Here is an 18,966-nt window from a genome sequence, read left to right on the forward strand (position 1 = left end):
AATTAAATTACTGTTTTAAAAATATTAAACTCTATAGGTATTTTTGTTATATCATGGAAAAATTACTGGAGTATATCCAATTAATTGACAAACAACGTTATGATAGTTTCAGATGCACAGCAAAAGGACTCAGCCACACATGTACATTTATCCCTTCTCTCCTAAACCCTGCTCCCATCCAGGCTGGCACATAACATTGAATAGAGTTCCATGTGCTATACAATAGGTCCTGTCGGTTATCCATTTTAAATATAAGAGTGTGTGTATGACCTTCACAAACTCCCTAACTGTCCCTTCCCTTTGGTAACCATAAGTTCATTTTCTAAGTTTGTGAGTCTCTTTCTGTTTTGTAGGTAAGTTCATTTGTATCATTTCCTTTTAGATTCCACATATAAGGGATGTCATATGGTATTTTAAGAAGTGATATTTTAACATGTTTGTTTCTATTTCTGAGTTTTCCTTTATGTTACATTTTTCATAATTCAGTTCAGTTCAGTTCAGTTGCTCAGTCGTGTCTGACTCTTTGTTCGACCCCATGAACTGCAGCATGCCAGGCCTCCCTGTCCATCACCAACTCCCAGAGTTCACTCAAACCCATGTCCATTGAGTCAGTGATGCCATCCAGCCATCTCATCCTCTGTTGTCCCCTTCACCTCCTGCCCCCAATCCCTCCCAGCATCAGAGTCTTTTCCAATGAGTCAACTCTTCGCATCAGGTGGCCAAAGTACTGGAGTTTCAGCTTCAGCATCATTCCTTCCAAAGAAATCCCAGGGCTGATCTCCTTCGGAAGGGACTGGTTGGATCTCCTTGCAGTCCAAGGGACTCTCAAGAGTCTTCTCCAACACCACAGTTCAAAAGCATCAATTCTTCAGCGCTCAGCCTTCTTCACAGTCCAATTCTCACATCCATACATGACCACAGGAAAAACCATAGCCTTGACTAGATGAACCTTTGTTGGCAAAGTAATGTCTCTGCTTTTGAATATGCTATCTAGGTTGGTCATAACTTTCCTTCCAAGGAGTAAGCGTCTTTTAATTTCATGGCTGCAGTCACCATCTGCAGTGATTTTGGAGCCCAGAAAAATAAAGTCTGACACTGTTTCCACTGTTTCCCCATCTATTTCCCATGAAGTGATGGGACCGGATTCCATGATCTTCGTTTTCTGAATGTTGAGCTTTAAGCCAACTTTTTCACTCTCCACTTTCACTTTCATCAAGAGGCTTTTGAGTTCCTCTTCACTTTCTGCCATAAGAGTGGTGTCATCTGCATATCTGAGGTTATTGATATTTCTCCCAGCAATCTTGATTCCAGCTTGTGTTTCTTCCAGTCCAGCGTTTCTCATGAGGTACTCTGCATCTAAGTTAAATAAACAGGGTGACAATATACAGCCTTGACGAACTCCTTTTCCTATTTGGAACCAGTCTGTTGTTCCATGTCCAGTTCTAACTGTTGCTTCCTGACCTGCATACAAATTTCTCAAGAGGCAGATCAGGTGGTCTGGTATTCCCATCTCTTGAAGAATTTTCCACAGTTTATTGTGATCCACAGAGTCAAAGGCTTTGACATAGTCAATAAAGCAGAAATAGATGTTTTTCTGGAACTCTCTTGCTTTTTCTATGATCCAGCCGATGTTGCCAATTTGATCTCTGGTTCCTCTGCCTTTTCTAAAACCAGCTTGAACATCAGGAAGTTCACGGTTCACATATTGCTGTAGCCTGGCTTGGAGAATTTTGAGCATTACTTTACTAGCGTGTGAGATGAGTGCAATTGTGCAGTAGTTTGAGCATTCTTTGGCATTGCCTTTCTTTGGGATTGGAATGAAAACTGACCTTTTCCAGTTACCTCAAATTTCAAGAACAGAGTAAAAGGCCAGAGGAATGGGAAGATAAGAGGGGAGGACTAAGGTTGAAAAATCCATGAAGAAAAGAAACAAAATTGTGTAATTTGTAGTGATGTGGATGAACCTAGGGTCTATCATGCCCAGTGAAGTAAGTCAGAAAGAGAAAAACAAACATCATATACTAACGCATATATATGGAATCTAGGAAAATGGTACTAATGAACCTATTTGCAGGGCAGGAATAGAGACACAGATGTAGAGAGCCCTTGTGGACACAGGGAAGGAGAGGCTGGGATGAACTGAGAGAATAGCATTGACATATATACACTACTGTGTGTGACATAGACAGCCAGTGGGAACTGCCGTATAGCACAGGGGGCACCGCTTGGCGCCTATGACGACCTAGAGGGGTGGGGTGGGGAGGGCCGAGGGAGGCTCAAGAAGGAGGGGATATGTGTATATTACAGCTAATTCACTTGGTCATACTGCAGAATCTACACATTGTAAAACGATTATACTCCAATTAAAAAAAGCATCCCCCCCCCCAAAAAAAAACCATAAAGATCAATTCTATATCCACTTTTGGCCAAAATGCATAAAAAGGGACTAAGTTTATCATACCACCTGAAACAACCAGGAAGAAGGAGACAAAACTACATGAAAAACAGTTGTTAGGACACTGTCCTTCAGGCAACAAACAACGTTGATTCTGAGCAATAGGAAGCAAATGTGAGTCTTAGCATTGCCCCCGCTTACCTGCCAGTTTCCAGTCCGTGATCTAGAGAGGGGGAACTGTGGTGGAGCCCAATAGGCCCCCTAAATTGAGTGGAAGGAACCAAAGCAGGTCAAGTTCATTGGGCCAAGTACCAGAAGGCAGAGAGCCGCACAGAGAGATCCCCAGCACTGTGTAAAAACTTCCCTGAAATGTTCAATGTAGGGTCAGCTGATGCATGCATATCTGGAAACTACTCAAGGCTATATAGTCAAAGCTATGGTTTCTCCAGTAGTCATGTATGAATATAAGAGTTGGACCATAAAGCGAAGAATTGATGCTTTTGAACTGTGGTGCTGGAGAAGACTCTTGAGAGTCCCTTGGACTGCAAGGAGGTCCAACCAGTCAATCCTAAAGGAAATCAGTCCTGAATATTCATTGGAAGGACTGATGCTGAAGCTGAAGCTCCAATACTTTGGCTACCTGATGCAAAGAGCCAACTCATTGGAAAAGACCCTGATGCTTGGAAAAATTGAAGGCAGGAGAAGGGGATGACAGAGGACGAGATGGTTGCATGGCATCACCGACTCAATGGACATGAGTTTGAACAAACTCCGGGAAATGGTGAAGGACAGGGAAGCCTTACAATACTGCAGTGGGCTGCCATTTTCTCCTCCAGAGGATCTTCCCAACCTAGGGATGGAACCAGAACCTTCTGCATTGGCAGGTGAAATTCTTTACCTCTGAGCCACCTGGGAAGCCCATTGAAAGAGGCAGAGAAGCACGATTAATATTGAGGAGACTATTTAATCAATCAAAACCAACCCGGAACTGACAGAGGTGTCAGAATTAGCAGAAAAGGACGTCAAAACACTTATTAAACATATCTCTTATGTTCAAGAAGCCAAGTAGACATTGAAGATATTAAAAAGTGCCAAAGTGGAATGCTTCGCAAATTTGTGTGTCATCCTTGAGAGGGGCCATTCTAATCTTCTCAGTATCATTCCAGCTTTAGTATATGTGCTGCTGACATGAGCAAAGGATTGTGTTTTAATTAAATGCTAGTCCCATTAAGTCAGAAGTAAAATATGACTGACATAAATAAATGATGCAGCTCAGCATGCATTAGTGGAAATATTGTGTCTTATTAAAAGAATATTACTCTAATTGCCAGTGTGAATGTGAAAATAGGTTCAGAGTACTATACTCAGGAAAGAAGCAAATTATGTAGTCTATGTTTAAATATTTATTTGGCTGCACCAAGTCTTAGTTGCAGTGACATGTGGGATCTAGTTCCCTGATCAAGGATTGAACCTGGGCCCCCTGCATTGGGACTTCAGAATCTTAGTGACTGGACCACCAGGGAAGTCTGTACGGTCTAAGTTTAATACAGGTACCAAGGGCAAAAAGAGGGCTTGTAAAGATTTTAAGTCTCGAGCATCTGGAAGCCCCTTAATAAGATCGAGCAAGACAAGTTATTTGTTGAATATTTGCTGTGTTCTCAGTTCAGTTCAGTTCAGTCGCTCAGTCATGTCCGACTCTTTGCGACCCCATGAATTGAAGCATGCCAGGGCTCCCTGTCCATCACCAATGCCCGGAGTTCACCCAAACTCATGTCCATCGAGTCAGTGATGCCATCCAGCCATCTCATCCTCTGTCATCCCCTTCTCCTCCTGCCCCCAATCCCTCCCAGCATCAGAGTCTTTTCCAATGAGTCAACTCTTCGCACGAGGTGGCCAAAGTATTGGAGTTTCAGCTTTAGCATCATTCCTTCCAATGAACACCCAGGACTGATCTCCTTTAGAATGGACTGGTTGGATCTCCTTGCAGTCCAAGGGACTCTCAAGAGTCTTCTCCAACACCACAGTTCAAAAGCATCAATTCTTCAGCGCTCAGCTTTCTTCATAGTCCAACTCTCACATCCATACATGACCACTGGAAACTTGCTAAACATGTTAATTGCTACAGTGAGGCAGGTTTTAGAATCATTTTGCCGATCACAAAACAGAATCTCAGAAAAGGTTAATATTTGGCAAAAAAAAAAAAGGAGTAATTGACAAAATCAGAATCCAAAGTCTTTCTACTTGCTACTTAAATGACTCCCTTTAAAAAAACAATTTTTCCCCAGTGATCTTGGGCTAACAGATTGAGCTATTGCATAAAGAGGACAAGGAAGTTGTTGCAGCTTTTTCCTCACTCTATTTCTTTAGCCATGATGTGGCAGACCTTGTGCCAGAAGCTGGGAATGCCATCAAGGAGCTCATGACCTGAAAGGAGAAACAGAAAATTACAAAATCCTACCACATAGAGAGCAGAGCTGTGACTTGATCAAGGAATTTTCCAAGTTTTCAAATGCTCCCATGTTTACAAGTTCACTGGTAAAGATAATTGAGTCTTGGTGACAATTGGGCCAGGTAATCAGCTGTTTACTCAATGTCTAAACACCAGTTTCTGCACAACAGCCTACAGTTCATCTTCACCTCTGAGCAAGATCACAAAGGCTATTGCATTTTGGACATTGGGGTTGCTCCCAGTTGATCAAAAGCACTGTTAAACACTGAATATCCCAATACCTGATAAGTTCAAGAATACAAGCATGGGCAAGATGGTAAAGAGTAGGGAATAACATAAAAGGATTCATGTTCACTCTGACCTTATCTAGTGCCTAACTGCTTTCTGACTATATGCCCACAACATGTGGCTTTTGTGACTGGCCTCTTTCACTTGCAATCATGTTTTCAAGATGCATCCACATTATAGTGTATATCAGTATTTCATTTCTTTTTGCTGCTGAATAACATCCCATTTTATGGATATTCCACATTTCATTTATCAGTTTATGAGTTGATGGACATTTAGGTTTTTCTACTTTGGGGCTGTTGTAAATAATGCTACTATGAACATTTGTATACAGATTTTTGCATAGGCATATGTTTTTACTTGGCTATCATTTTATACCTAGGAGTGGAATTGCTGAGTCATAGCTCTGTGTATACCCATCTGAGCAACTATTTTCTTTTTTTAAATGTATATATTTTTATTTATTTGTCTGCATCGGGTCTTAGTTTTGGCATACAGGATCTTTAGTTGCAGCGTGTGAACTCTTAGTTGCAGCGTGTGGGATCTAACTCTCTGACCAGGCCCCCTGCCCTTGGGAGCATGGAGGCTTAGCCACTGGATCACCAGGGAAGTCCCTGAGGAACTATTTTCCAAAGTGGCTGCACCATATTATATTCCTCCCAGCAACGTGTGAAGAAGGTTCCAGTTTCTCCATGTCCTTGTCAATACTTAATATTGTTTTGCTGTGTTGTGTTTTACTTTGTTTTAGCCATCCTAGTGTATGTTGGTAATATGGTTTTGACTTGTGTTTTTCCAATGACTAATCATTTGAGTATGTTTTCATGTGCTAATTGGCTACCTGTGGATCTTCTTTTGGAGAAAGGTCTATTCCTAACAACTTGCCCATTTTTCACTTGGGTTATTTGTCTCTCTATTATTGAATTGTAAGGGTTCTTTATACATTCTAGATACAAGTCCTTTACCATATATGAGTTGCAAATATTTCCCCTGAGTTGTCTCTTGGTTCTCTTGGTGGTGTCTCTCAATGGTCTCTCCATGGTGTCTCTTGAAGCGCAACATTATTGTATCCTGATGGCGTCCAATTCATCTGTTTTTTCTTTTGTTGCTTGCACTTTTGGTGTCACATTTAAAAATGACTGCCTCAGCCAAGACCATGAAGATTTACCCCTGTATTTTCTTCTAAGAGTGTTATAGTTTTAGCTCTTATCTTACATTTAGATCTATAATCCATTTCTGGTTAATTTCTGTATATGGTGTAAGGAAGAGCTTTTATTAGTCAGTTTCTTTATTCTTGTGCATATTTCTGTACATTCATTTTGTACCTGATGATCTGTGCTTATCTGAATTCACTGACTTGAAAAAATTACCACCACTAAAAATTATTAACCAGATTTCAGCTGTATGCTTACCTGGACTGTTAGAAATATGCTAAAATTCCAAGTGTAAACTAGGAAACAATGAGTCTTGCACCAAACAATATATTTGTGGCCTGAAACATAATGACCAACCTGTATAGTGGCATGGCATAGTTACCTGGGACTCCTGTCCTGTACGGTTCTCTGTTAATACCTGAAAAACTTGAGCTGTCTTCAGTTTTCTGAGACTTTATAATGTTGTGTGTGCAGTTGCTGGCTTCTATTTTTCCTGTAGGCATTAAAATCACTCCATGGTGTACGTTAGACCTGCAGAGAGGAATATGAACTCTCCTGAGCCAGTAGGGGACCATTTCAGTCTTTTGAGTTCTTATGAGTTCTTATGCACTGGTTAGATGTATTGGGAATCACATTGTGGTATGAGCATTAATGTTTTAGATAATTTCTAATGTAGCATCATCAGAATCCTGCTCTTCAGAACACGTTGTTTTTTAAACTCTCAGAGTTTTCGTAGTTCCTTTGACCCATTCCTGTGTTACCTGATACACTGTTCTGCTGGTGTAGTCAGGGACTTCACACTCCCACTTAGTTGCTCAGTTGTGTCTGGCTCTTTGTGACCCTGTGGACTATAGTTCACCAGGCTCCTCTGTCCATGGGATTTTCCAGGCAAGAATACTGGAGTGGGTTGACATTTCCTCCTCCAGGAGATCTTCCCTACCCAGGGATCAAACCCACGTCTCCTGTGTCTACTGCATTGCAGGTCCCTCGTGGCTCAGATGGTAAAGAATCTGCCTGCCAAGCAAAAGACTTGGGTTTGATCTCTGGATCAGGAAGATCTCTTGGAGAAGGGAATGGCAACCCATTCTAGTATTCTTGCCTGGAGAATTCCATAGACAGAGGAGCCTGGCTGGCTACAGTGCATGGGGTCACAAAGAGTCGGACACGACTGAGCGAATACATGACTCAGCGAGTAACACTTTCACTTTTTTTTTCTTTACCGGCTGAGCTACTGGGGAAGCCCATAGAGTCAGGAACTTGGGGTCTGTTATATTCATTTCAGAAAACTCTAGTTGGCTGGAGTCTCTATCTCTCACATAGCCTGCCTCTGAAATGGCATTTGATTTTTCTGTGCTGAATTATTTTGTGAATCCAATTAGGGATTTTTTTTGGATGTCCCTGGTATTACATAGGTAGAAATTCTAGTTTATTTTTAAATATTAACACAAGTTTTCTTCAAAGGCAAGTTGTGTTTCCAACATTACAATGACTTAGCTTGCATAATACTTTTTTTTTCTTATTTTTTTTAAATTTTATTTTATTTTTAAACTTTACATAATTGTATTAGTTTTGCCAAATATCAAAATGAATCTGCTACAGGTATACATGTGTTCCCCATCCTGAACCCTTTTTAAATGATAAACTTTTCTGGATAGAGATAAATATATCTCATAAAAATATGACTTTGAAGGAAACTGTAGAGACAGTTTTAGTATGGCACATGATCATATATTCGATGCCGTGTCATGTGACTTTGACCAAGTTAAATGGCTACCACCATCTAAAGTAATAGTAACAGCCTCATTGAGTTCATATAGGAATTAGGTGAACTGATAGATTTAAAGTGCTTAGACTATCACCCAGCACATTGTACCTGTTAGTGTTTGTTAAATACATAAAAAGAAAATAAAACTGATGTACAGCGAAATGGACTTTCTTAAAATAGATCAAGGGGGAAACTGTAATTCTACAGTCTACTATCTCTAGGCTCACTCTTGTTGAATTGACTTCCTTCCTGCATATATAACTAGTTTCTAATTTGAACAACCTCTTTCATTTTAAAGATTCACCGGTTCTCAGTCCAGCTAATTCTGCAATCAATTTAAGTGGCGCTCAGGACCTGACCCGGAATAAGAATGTTGTGAAGCCACTGGCTTTGTCTTTGCAGGTTGTAGGGAAGACTTTTGCTGCAGGTGATGTTTTCCTCACTTATATTTCTTTGGTGAATACATAGTCTACAAAAGACTTGTGAGAAGTTTAATTAGCAATTTGGTAGAAGAAAACAAAAGCTCCTTCTTTGCCAGCTGAAGGCAAAAGTGGGGCTGTCTACAGTAACACATCATTATACAAAGCTTTGCATTTTCTCTGTTAGATCCGAAAGAGTCGATGGACATTTGGCACACAGGGGAGACAAAACAGATTGATTCTGTTCAATATACATTTCTTGGGTACCTGCTCTGATGAGGAACTAGGGATACTAAGATAAATAATGCTCAATCCCTGACCTCTAATGTGCTTGTAACCTTGTAGAGGAGATTGACCTGTGAGATGTTTTCAGTATACTGCAGTAAATACAGGGCTTCCTGGGTGGTGCTTGTGGTAAAGAACCCACTTGTAATGTAGAAGACATAATGAGACATGGATTTGATCCCTAGTTGGGAAGACCCCCTGAAGAAGAGCCTGGAAACCCACTCCAGTATTCTTGCCTGGAGAATCCCATGGCCAGAGGAGCCTGGTTGGCTACAGTCCATGGGGTCACAGTAAATACATAATATCCTAAGGGGAGCACCTCCTAGAGGAGGGGCATTTAGCACAGCCTTTTAGGGAGAAATTAAGAATGAGTTCTTAGAGGAATGCAGTCTTGAGCTATAAGGAGATGTTCACTGTATAGCGGAGTAGGGGAAAGACATTTCATATTTAGGGGAAAGCAGGAGCAGAGCTTGAAAGGAAAAGGAGAGAAGCAGTATGACATTACATGTGCAGGAACCTCTGGCAGGTGGGACTTGTTAGAAATATACAATATAAAACTCAGGGAATAGCAGGAAGTAAGCACGATCCAGACAAGGGAAGTTTCCCTTGTGGCCCAGACAGTAGAGTCTGCCTGCACTGTGGGAGACCCGGGTTCAATCCCTGGGTTGGGAAGATCCCCTGGAAAAGGAAATGGCAACTCACTCCAGTATTCTTGCCTGGAAAATCCCATGGATGGAGCAGCCTGGCAGGCTACAGTTCACAGGGTCACAAAGAGTTGGATGTGACTGAGCAACTTCACTTTCAGACAAGGGAAAGGTCATAGGAGCTCAGACTCAGAAGCATGAATTTTACTCTATAACTTATGGCACAGGGGAGTGACATAGTCTTCTTTTAATTTGACTAGATCGTTTGGGCAGCAAAAAGAGATGACAATACAAGTTGCAGGTCTTTCAGTAGTCTGGGTGAGAAATGATGAGGTCTTTGACCAGGGTGAAAATCAGGTAGGGGAGGAGGAGATAGATTGGAGAACTACTCAGGATGTGAAATGAGCAGACTCGACTGATTAATGGGAGCATGAAGTGGAAGAAGGGGTCTCGGTTGATGTCCATCTTTCTGGGCTAATGGTTGGTTCTGTTACTTGACGTTGGGAATACAGCAGGGGTAGCAGTCTCCCCAGGAGATGATGAGTTCAATTAGGACATATTGAGTTTGGAATAACGATGAGGCATCCAAATGGAGCCACTCAACAGTCATTTAATTTGTCATAGAGAGAAAGCAGGATTAATGGTATAAAGCTGACCCACCAGCATGCCACAGTAAATGATATCAATCAAAGAGAAATGTAGAGTAAGGCAAGCTGTGAACTAAAGGTAGAACCCTAGAAAATGGCAGTGTTTAACAAAAAGAAATGGTCAGAGAAGTAGAAGAAAAATGAGAAAGAGAACCTATTATTGTTGGCAACTTTCCAACAGTTAGGCATCATAATTTATCCAGACCACTTTTGTTCTTACTTTGGTCCAACAATTCTTACAGAATCTGTCTTCTGGTTAGATTATAGACTGGAACAAACTGAATCCAAGTTTTGACAGCTAAAGGAAAAAGTAATGAAATTATGGATCTTGGTGGTAATCATCATGGTTGCTAAAACTATAGCATGAAAGGCTATGCTATGCTATGCTAAGTCACTTCAGTCGTGTCCGACTCTGTGCGACCCCATAGACGGCAGCCCACCAGGCTTCCCCGTCCCTGGGATTCTCCAGGCAAGAACACTGGAGTGGGGTGCCATTTCCTTCTCCAATGCATGAAAGTGAAAAGAGAAAGTGAAGTCGCTCAGTCGTGTCCGACTCTTAGCGACCCCATGGACTGCAGCCTACCAGGCTCCTCCATCCATGGGATTTTCCAGGCAAGAGTACTGGAGTGGGGTGCCATTGCCTTCTCTGTATGAAAGGCTAATATACAACTTATAACTTGAGGATTAGGCTAACAACTCGTAAGCCCACTGATGAATCTGAGCATCACAAGAAGCGAACAAACTTGCTATTATGTGCCTCTCTTAATGGAACTATACAAGACTTAGGAGGTATTCTTGTCAGAAAAAAAAGAAAAATGAAATGAATCTGAGCAGGCATCTATATCTGATGATTAGTTTAGGAATTAGAGGAGATATCAAATTACACCATGGATATCCAGTCAGCAAAATACAGAAAATGAGAAATTCTGCTATGTTTTCAGCAAACTAATTGCAAGAAAGAAAAAAAAGGGGGGGGGGAGTGGGAGGAATTGGGAGATTGCAACTGACATACATGCACTATTGATACTATGTATAAAATAGATAACTAATGAGAACCTACTGTATAGCACAGGGAGCTCTTCTCAATGTTTTGTGTTGTGAACAACCTAAATGGGAAGGCAATCCAAAACAGAGAGGATATATGTATACATATGGCCGATTCACTTTGCTGAACAGTAGAAACTAGCACAACATTGTAAAGCAATTATACTCTAATAGAAATTAATGTAAAAAAGTCTTGAAGGAAAAGCAAAAAAATGAAAAGAAAAAGGAAAATCTTATAGATTAAAAGAGGTTTAAGGGACAGAGCAACTAAATTCTGGAGAAGGCAATGGCACCCCACTCCAGTACTCTTGCCTGGAAAATCCCACGGGCGGAGGAGCCTGGTAGGCTGCAGTCCATGGGGTTGTTACCAGTCAGACATGACTGAGCAACTTCACTTTCACTTTTCACTCTCACGCTTTGGAGAAGGAAATGGAAACCCACTCCAGTGTTCTTGCCTGAAGAATCCCAGGGACAGGGAAGCCTGGTGGGCTGCTGTCTATGGGGTCGCACAGAGTTGGACATGACTGAAGCGACTTAGCAGCAGCAGCAACTAAATTCAATGTGTGGATATTTTTAGAACCCCAGTTTGAATAAGAAATGTAAAAAGCCATTTCTGAGATGACTGGGGGAAATTCAAATACTGATGGGATATTTAATATTAAGAAATTATTGATTATTGTTAATTTTAAGTATAAAGCGATATCACAGTTATGTTTTTTTAAGAGTCCTTTTAGAAACACATACACAAGTATTTATGGATGAAGTGATATGATAAATGAATTTGCTTCAGAATAATCCAGAGCCCATATGTGCATATGTGGGGTGGGGGAGAAGAGATGGGGGTATAAATAAAACAGGATTGGGCATACCTTGATAAATGTTGAAGCTGGGTGGTGGGTACCTAGTTCATATACTATTCTCTCTATATATGTTTGAAAATTTCCATGATAAAGGTCTTTTTTTAAGTTTTATTTCCACCCACCATCTCCAAAGACGTCGCTGAAAATGATTCTAAAAGATCTCTTGGGGGAACTTCTCTGGCGGTTCAATGGTTAAGACTCTGCACTTCTACTGCAGGGGCATGGGTTCCATCCCTGGTTAAGGAACTAAGACCCCACATGCCCCACAGCCAAAAAACTAAATAAATAAAAAAGATCATTTAGGGTCCTAGAAAATTATTTGGGGTGATAGTTCATGTTACTGAAGGTTCTACTCTGATGGTTGTAGCTGGCTTTGCGCAGCTGAGCCGTCCTGTCAGTGGGATGTCTTTGAATCCTGGAGTGCGTGGTTTGTTGTACGGTTGCAGCGTCACAGAAAGCAGTGTCCTGCCCAGACTCTGTTCTGAGTGGCTCCTCTTTTGTACCACAGATGCTGCTAATGGAAACAGTAGCCATGGAGGAAAGAGCAGTGCGTCTAGCTCCACGCCCGCCCGCCCAGGAAATTATTCGTTGTCACCAAGACCTAGCTTTGCCTCGGGAGACCAAGGTACCATACCCATCTTAGAGTTTTGAAATAATGCAACTCAGTTATGGAAGAAGTGCTCCAAAGAGTTTGGAATGATGAACTGTCTGGCAGGGCATTCCCAGTTTTTCCTTAGCTTGTCGTGCAATATTTTGAAAGTTTATGATTGGTATGAACAATTACAATTGTGTGTCTACTGCCCATTCTACAAGGATGGGCCTACCAAGGAAATAACACTGAAGCAAATATATAAGATGTATCTTTAAAAGTCATGGGCTTTGATGACCAAATTACAGGGTTCAAAGTTCATCTCTGCTATGTGACCCTGGGTAAATGTGAGCCTTTCGTTCACTCTCTATGAAATAGGTGTAATGGTGTAGTTGTCCTGCAACTTCATGGAGTTGTTGATAGAATCAGATGAAATAATTTGGGTAAAACTGTCCATCATGAAACAGCCTGCAGTTGTTAGATGGTATTGTAAGTATGTGACTTTTTCTAATTTTATCCTTACCTCTAGAAAAATGACTTCGACTTTCTGAGTATAATCATAGTAAAGGTCCTGTGTTACTTTGACTTCTTTCCTTACTTCCATCACTAAGGACAAGCCTCATCTTTCTTTTTGCATTCAGCTACCATGTTCATTTCTGGGCCACCAAAGAAGCGACACCGAGGATGGTATCCTGGGTCACCCATCCCCCAACCTGGTTTAGTTGTTCCTATTCCTACAGTTCGCCCTCTTTCAAGAACAGGTAAGATTTCAACAGAAGATGGGTTTTAAGTTTCCTTAAATTAGCAGAGGTATCTCCTAATCTTGTCTTTTCCATGAACCCTTGAAGATACATTTCCTTTACCAACAACTGCATTTTAGCAGCTGATGTTTTGTCCCCATCGTATCTGCCATCCGAACAAGCACATGAGCCATCATGAGAGATTTTGAGTCACCATCTGGCTTTGTTGTATCCCACAGTATTCATAAGCCATTCTTTACAGAGGGCATGATGCTACCAGCCCACCGTCCCAGAGCATGACTGGACTTGCGCTGCGAGTAGTGGTGTTAGATGTCTTCTCTTGTGATCTGGTTCCTTACATGACCTGTACTTACTATTTCTGAATTGAATGATTCAGTCTGTGACTAGAATCCTGAAATCCAACTGATTCTCCCTTACTGTGGCCCAACTGTGGCCATTTGATGCCTACAGTTAAAATGTTCAAATGCCCATCTACCTTGCTATATAAAACGCAGACAAATGTAAACATACCAATTCTAGGACATAAGGTTATTTAAAAATTTGTTTAAAAAGTAATTCTAAAGACTATGTAGAAATGATACCTACAAAAAGAATTGTGCCAACATGGTACTGTGATTGCCTCTAGGTATACTGACTAATGATGACTTTATCCCTATTCTCATTTTTCTATACTTTTCACATTTTCTGTAATGACTAGATATGCCTTGATAATCTAGTGCAGGAAGAGATAAAATACAAAACAGAATCCAAAATACTGTATATGGGAAAACAACTAAAAGGAAAAACTGCCAAAATGTTAAATAGCAGCTATCTCCAGATGATTTGATAATGGTTGATATGTTTGTTTGTTCCTCTCACTTCTTATTTTATACAGTAAGCATGAATATCTTTAATAAAACAGCCGTTAGACCTGTAAAACTTGCATGTTAAAGGTAGTCACACTGTGTTGATTTCAACTGTATTTCATTTAGCCTTCCTATCTAATCCTTCTTGTCAAACAACTTTTTTTTTTTCCAGAGTCCCTTTTATCTACCCCAGTTCCACAGACCCCATTAACTGGAATTTTACAACCTCGACCCATTCCTGCAGGGGAAACTGTAATTGTTCCTGAAAATCTGCTGAGTAACTCAGGAGTTAGACCAGTTATCCTAATAGGTAAGAAAAGGAATTCCAAGTTGCCTGTGTCCCCTGGAATCTAGACGGACTCCTCTATTTCCATGTGTCTTTATTCATGTATTTGTGAATGTATTCATGGATGCCTCTATTAATTCTTTCAGCTTTTATTGGTCAGTTCCTTCAAGCTATACTAAACAAGGGACTAGAAGTTAGGAAGAAGGCAGTCTTTCTGCCCACAAAGAGCACTGTTTAGTGGGGGGAGTCTAGAGTTCACAGCCAAGAACTCCAAGAGCTCAGAGGAGAGGGAGCTTAACTCTGCTTGGAGGGGTCTGAGAAGCCTTCTCCGAAATCACCTTTCAGCTGGGGAAGGGTGGGTGAAAGCGGACAAAGCTGGAGAGGGCTCATTTCAGTCAAAGGGAGCCAGGCTGCAGAGAAAAGGAACAAGCTGAGTTGGCGAAGAGGCCCATCTCAGGAGGACCAAGAGGCCCCAGAGCTGCAGATCTCAACCATGGGAAGTTGTAGGAGGGAGAGCCTTTCTAAGCTCTCGATAAGTGGAGGTGCCTTTCATACCCACATCAAGAGTCCCTTTGTTGCCGGGGGCAGAGGGTGGGGAGGTGCGGTGGCTAGCCGAGGCCAGCAGAAGACTGCTGACTTTACCCCCGGGACTAAACAGATAGGGTGTTTAAGCCCAGTGGGTCTTTATGGTATGTCTATGTGAGGTGTTATCTGTTTCTTGCAGTTGGCTTGAGCCTACTGACATGGATGGTTTTGTTTTGAGCCCTGTTCTTTATCAGGCTGCCCCCTGAACCTACAGGCACTGGGGGAAATCCAGTTGTTTAAATTCCATATAATCAGGAAGTGCTTACTGAGCATTCGAGTTACATGCATGGTGCAGCTAAACCTTGGAAGGATAAGTAAAACTTATTCTTTGGTGTCTGCCTTTTAGAAAGACTCATGGAGGGACTGTTCTCTCCACCAGACCATCAACACAGTGTGTATTTTCAACACATTTTGTACTATCTACTTCTAAGATGATTTGAGACTTTTATTGACATTCAGGAAGAGAACATAACAACAATAGCTAAGATAGCAAAAAGAGTAAGACCCTCCAAGTATTAATACTTGTGACTGGCAGAATATTGCTGTTGATCTATGAGTTTAGCTTAAACTTTTTAAAAGAAAACCTGAAGAAGTGAAGTAAGCATGTTATGGTAGTCTGTCTATTCTCTGACTTCTTATCTGTTCAGGAATTTTATCTGAAAATATTTTATTCCTGCAGGTTTACAAAGGATACAGAGATGTTTTTGCAAACTTTCATCAATCCTCTCTGGCAGAGATATTAATTAGCATGTCCCTATATAATATAATTTGAGTATTTTGTTTCCTGTTCATCTAATTTAATAAAAGGGTAGAGTTTAGAGCATTGGAGTGAATTCTCTAGGATTGATACATTTGAGTCATTTGTTTGGTAGCCATTCAGAGGTCAGGGAACTTTGGTAGGCATCGTTGATCCTAGTTGAGCAAATATACCTGGTTGGACCTCAGGAGGAAATGTTGAACTGTATTGACCTGCTTCTGTTGGGGCAGGCTATGGCACTTTACCCTATTTCTATGGAAATGTTGGTGACATTGTTGTCAGTCCTCTGCTGGTGAACTGCTACAAGATTCCACAGTTGGAAAACAAGGATTTGGAACAATTAGGGTTGACTGGCAGCCAACTCCTGAGCGTGGAAAACATGATTCTTCTGACAATACAGTATCTCGTACGGCTGGGTAAGCTATTTTCAATAATCATTTGATGGTGACGATTTTTATTCTGTTTTGTAACATACTTTTTTCCTTTCTTACCCACTATCTCACCTTTATCCACTTCTTCCTTCTCCTTTTTCGCTTCTAACATTCTTTTTCTTCAACCCCACTCGCTATGACTTTTCCTCGTCCTTTCCTCCATTTCTTTCCTATTCGTTTCCTTCTCTTTCCTACTTTTTTCTCCTCATTTCTCAGACCTAGCCTCCCTTGCTCCTCGCTTTACTTCTTCAGGTTCTAGAAGAGATAAATTGCTCCACCTAGCGTCCAGTCCCATGTTGGTCTAAGGTCTGCAAAGCAGTTGACGTTGGCAGACTGTCTGAGAGCTGTGCCATGGGTACCTCCCTTGGGGACTCAGGCCAAGCCACCTTTCTGAAAGTGCAGCTCTCATCTGGAATGCAAATGTAGTCATTGCCTTAGACAGTTATTTTCTGATTTTCCACTTGGCCTTTTTATCTTGTTTATCCACTGTCCCTACACGCTTTTTTTTTCTTCTCTAGCTTCATCCCTTTGATGTGGTCCCAGCCCGCTTCCCTTCCTTGAGGTAGTATCTTGGAACTCCCTGGAAGGTCTTCTGGGCTTTAGGGTAAAGGGATACGTAGGTCATGAACCCTTCACTTCCTTCCTCTATTTGATATCTCCTCCTGAGCCCCATGGCGGGTGTATCATGTGCCCCGACAATACTGCAGTGGTTCCACAGCATTTACATTGCAATGTCCTTTATTTTGCAAACTGCAGTGGGCCATCTAATATGCAGCCTCATTATACACTCTTTCCATGACTTCAAACCACTGATTTACTTAGGAAAAATGTTTGAGGTGTAAAATTACACATTAAAAATTTTATCTGTGTTCTTGTGAATTTTTTTTAATGTTTTAAAGTACTTTGGTGTTAAATGATAAAAAGACATGGGGCTAAACAGTGTTACACACTCACACACACGCACACACAAACTTCACCTTCCGCCTTTGGAGCATCAGCTTGCAGCCTTGGCTGTACCTCTTAGTACCCCGAGAGCCCAGAGGCATGCCTTGACATAGAATCTGCCTTGACATGGGCTTTTGAAATTTGGTGAGGCTTCAGATATCTCATGAGCCACTTTCATGATAAATCTGGGACTTGCTAATCATTTTTATTAGCAGGTGGTAAAATTATAAAAAATCTCCTGGGTCTGACATTTGACATCATAATTTCAATTAATACATACTGACTTTCAACCATGTTTCAGGATGAAAAAAGAGCTTCAAGATGCATTCAGGATCAGTAAGACAAGACCACATGAAGTAATGCTATTATAGCAAACCAAACATATCAGTATAGCATTTTTTTCAATCTCAGCAACAATTTAAGCAGTCAAAGTCCAAGTTAATTAAATGAACTACATGGTCTAAACAAAACATCTTCCCTTAAATTACTAAAAGCTCTTTTTTTAAAAAATAGAACACTCTTTATTAGACAAAACTCTTCTCTGCCCTTCAGGATCAATTCAATCCAGAGTTTTACTTGCAGCCAATTAATTATGTTTCTCAATGTCCAAAATAAATAGCTGTTTCTTTTTCTTCATGTAAATTTTAAACATTGAGACGTCACTTCTCAATGAACTCTTCTGGAGTCCTCTTTTTTTTTTTTTTGCCTTCAAAAATTTCAAAGAAGGCAGAAAGAAAATGTTCACATATTGTATAGATTATAAACAGACGTCCAAAAAAATAAATCCAGACTCCTAAGAGGACAGGGCTAATATTCAGATGGCTCAGTTACCTGAATGTAACAGAGAAGAAGAAAAGCAAGATTTTTCAGAAAGAATGGATCCTTCCACTACAGTCACTTTTAAAAAAATAAGTCTCAATTATTTCACAATCTGAAAGTCTTTTGAAGTAGATGATGAAATCAGCGAATCCAGAGTCTTGGAGGACCTTGAGTCGGTTGGTCCCTTGTTCTTTCCTATTATGGCAGCTCTAGCTGAAAAGCCTTCAGCCCTGTTGTCTGGGCTGAGTAACTGGAGATCAGTACTTGAAGTGGGAAAAATGACCATAATCAAATGGAGAAAAGGCTCCTGCAATTTAGCTGTAAAGGCTAAAGATGAAGAAATGATGGGAGGTGATTGGAAACAAGGCAATTTAAAAAAAAAAAGTCTATTACTTCATTTAAACTTTAATACTTTTTCCTCCATTTCTCATTCCTAACAGTAATTCGATCAAAACTCTATAGAAGTGAATTTTAAGGCAACCAAGAATGCCATGAACATGTTTGAGACTTTATTTTCCCAGAATGCCTTTGTGTTTGGGATTAATGATGCTGCCTAATAGAACATGTTAACTCCATCGTGGTTTGGTGTGGGTCCTACAACATACCTGTTCACCAGCTTCTTCAGATGGCCTATGAGAAGCTGGCGGCAGGCAGAGCCACATGCTTTTTGAGCTGTGGTTTGTTCTGATGGGAGAAATCTTTAAACAGATGACCACCTTCCCTTCTCCTCATACAGTCAATACAAATCTATGCACTTTGAGCTCACTACTAAGTGTGTACTTAATGGCCGTGAACCGTGGTGCTAATTTGGTAAAGTTAAATGAAGACCAGAAACTTTGGTGGCTCCCAGGTGATAAGAAGGGTCTCCCCTAGTAAAGGATTGGGGAAGGCATGGACACATAAAGCCAGTGTAAACATTGCCAATTCTTTGCCCTCTTTCTATATACAGAAGAGAAAAATTTGTGAGGACTTCATTCTTTTACTTCCCTCTGGCTCCAGCC

The 18,966-nt window shown here is 40.9% G+C and overlaps 1 protein-coding gene and 1 non-coding gene across 9 annotated transcripts in view; one reads left to right on the forward strand and one right to left on the reverse strand.

The window, feature by feature from the left end:
- The window catches only part of GREB1L (GREB1 like retinoic acid receptor coactivator), a 246,922-nt gene that overhangs the window by 166,043 nt on the left and 61,913 nt on the right, over positions 1-18,966 (forward strand). For 5 of the 8 annotated variants that reach the window (XM_044934471.2, XM_025273445.2, XM_025273447.2 and 2 more), the window contains 5 exons: positions 8,347-8,475; positions 12,456-12,572; positions 13,178-13,297; positions 14,315-14,452; positions 16,001-16,186. In XM_044934471.2, the coding sequence (XP_044790406.1) occupies positions 8,347-8,475; positions 12,456-12,572; positions 13,178-13,297; positions 14,315-14,452; positions 16,001-16,186 (690 nt within the window). The remainder of the gene's footprint in view (positions 1-8,346; positions 8,476-12,455; positions 12,573-13,177; positions 13,298-14,314; positions 14,453-16,000; positions 16,187-18,966) is intronic. The other 3 variants (XM_025273449.2, XM_025273450.2, XM_044934473.1) reach the window with 2 other exon arrangements.
- LOC112581481 lies at positions 3,486-3,591 on the reverse strand. The gene has a single exon (XR_003106063.1). It is a non-coding gene; the product is annotated as a U6 spliceosomal RNA (small nuclear RNA).

The sequence above is a fragment of the Bubalus bubalis genome, chromosome 22 (assembly GCF_019923935.1).
Source record: "Bubalus bubalis isolate 160015118507 breed Murrah chromosome 22, NDDB_SH_1, whole genome shotgun sequence".
In the NCBI taxonomy this organism is placed as follows: domain Eukaryota; kingdom Metazoa; phylum Chordata; class Mammalia; order Artiodactyla; family Bovidae; genus Bubalus; species Bubalus bubalis.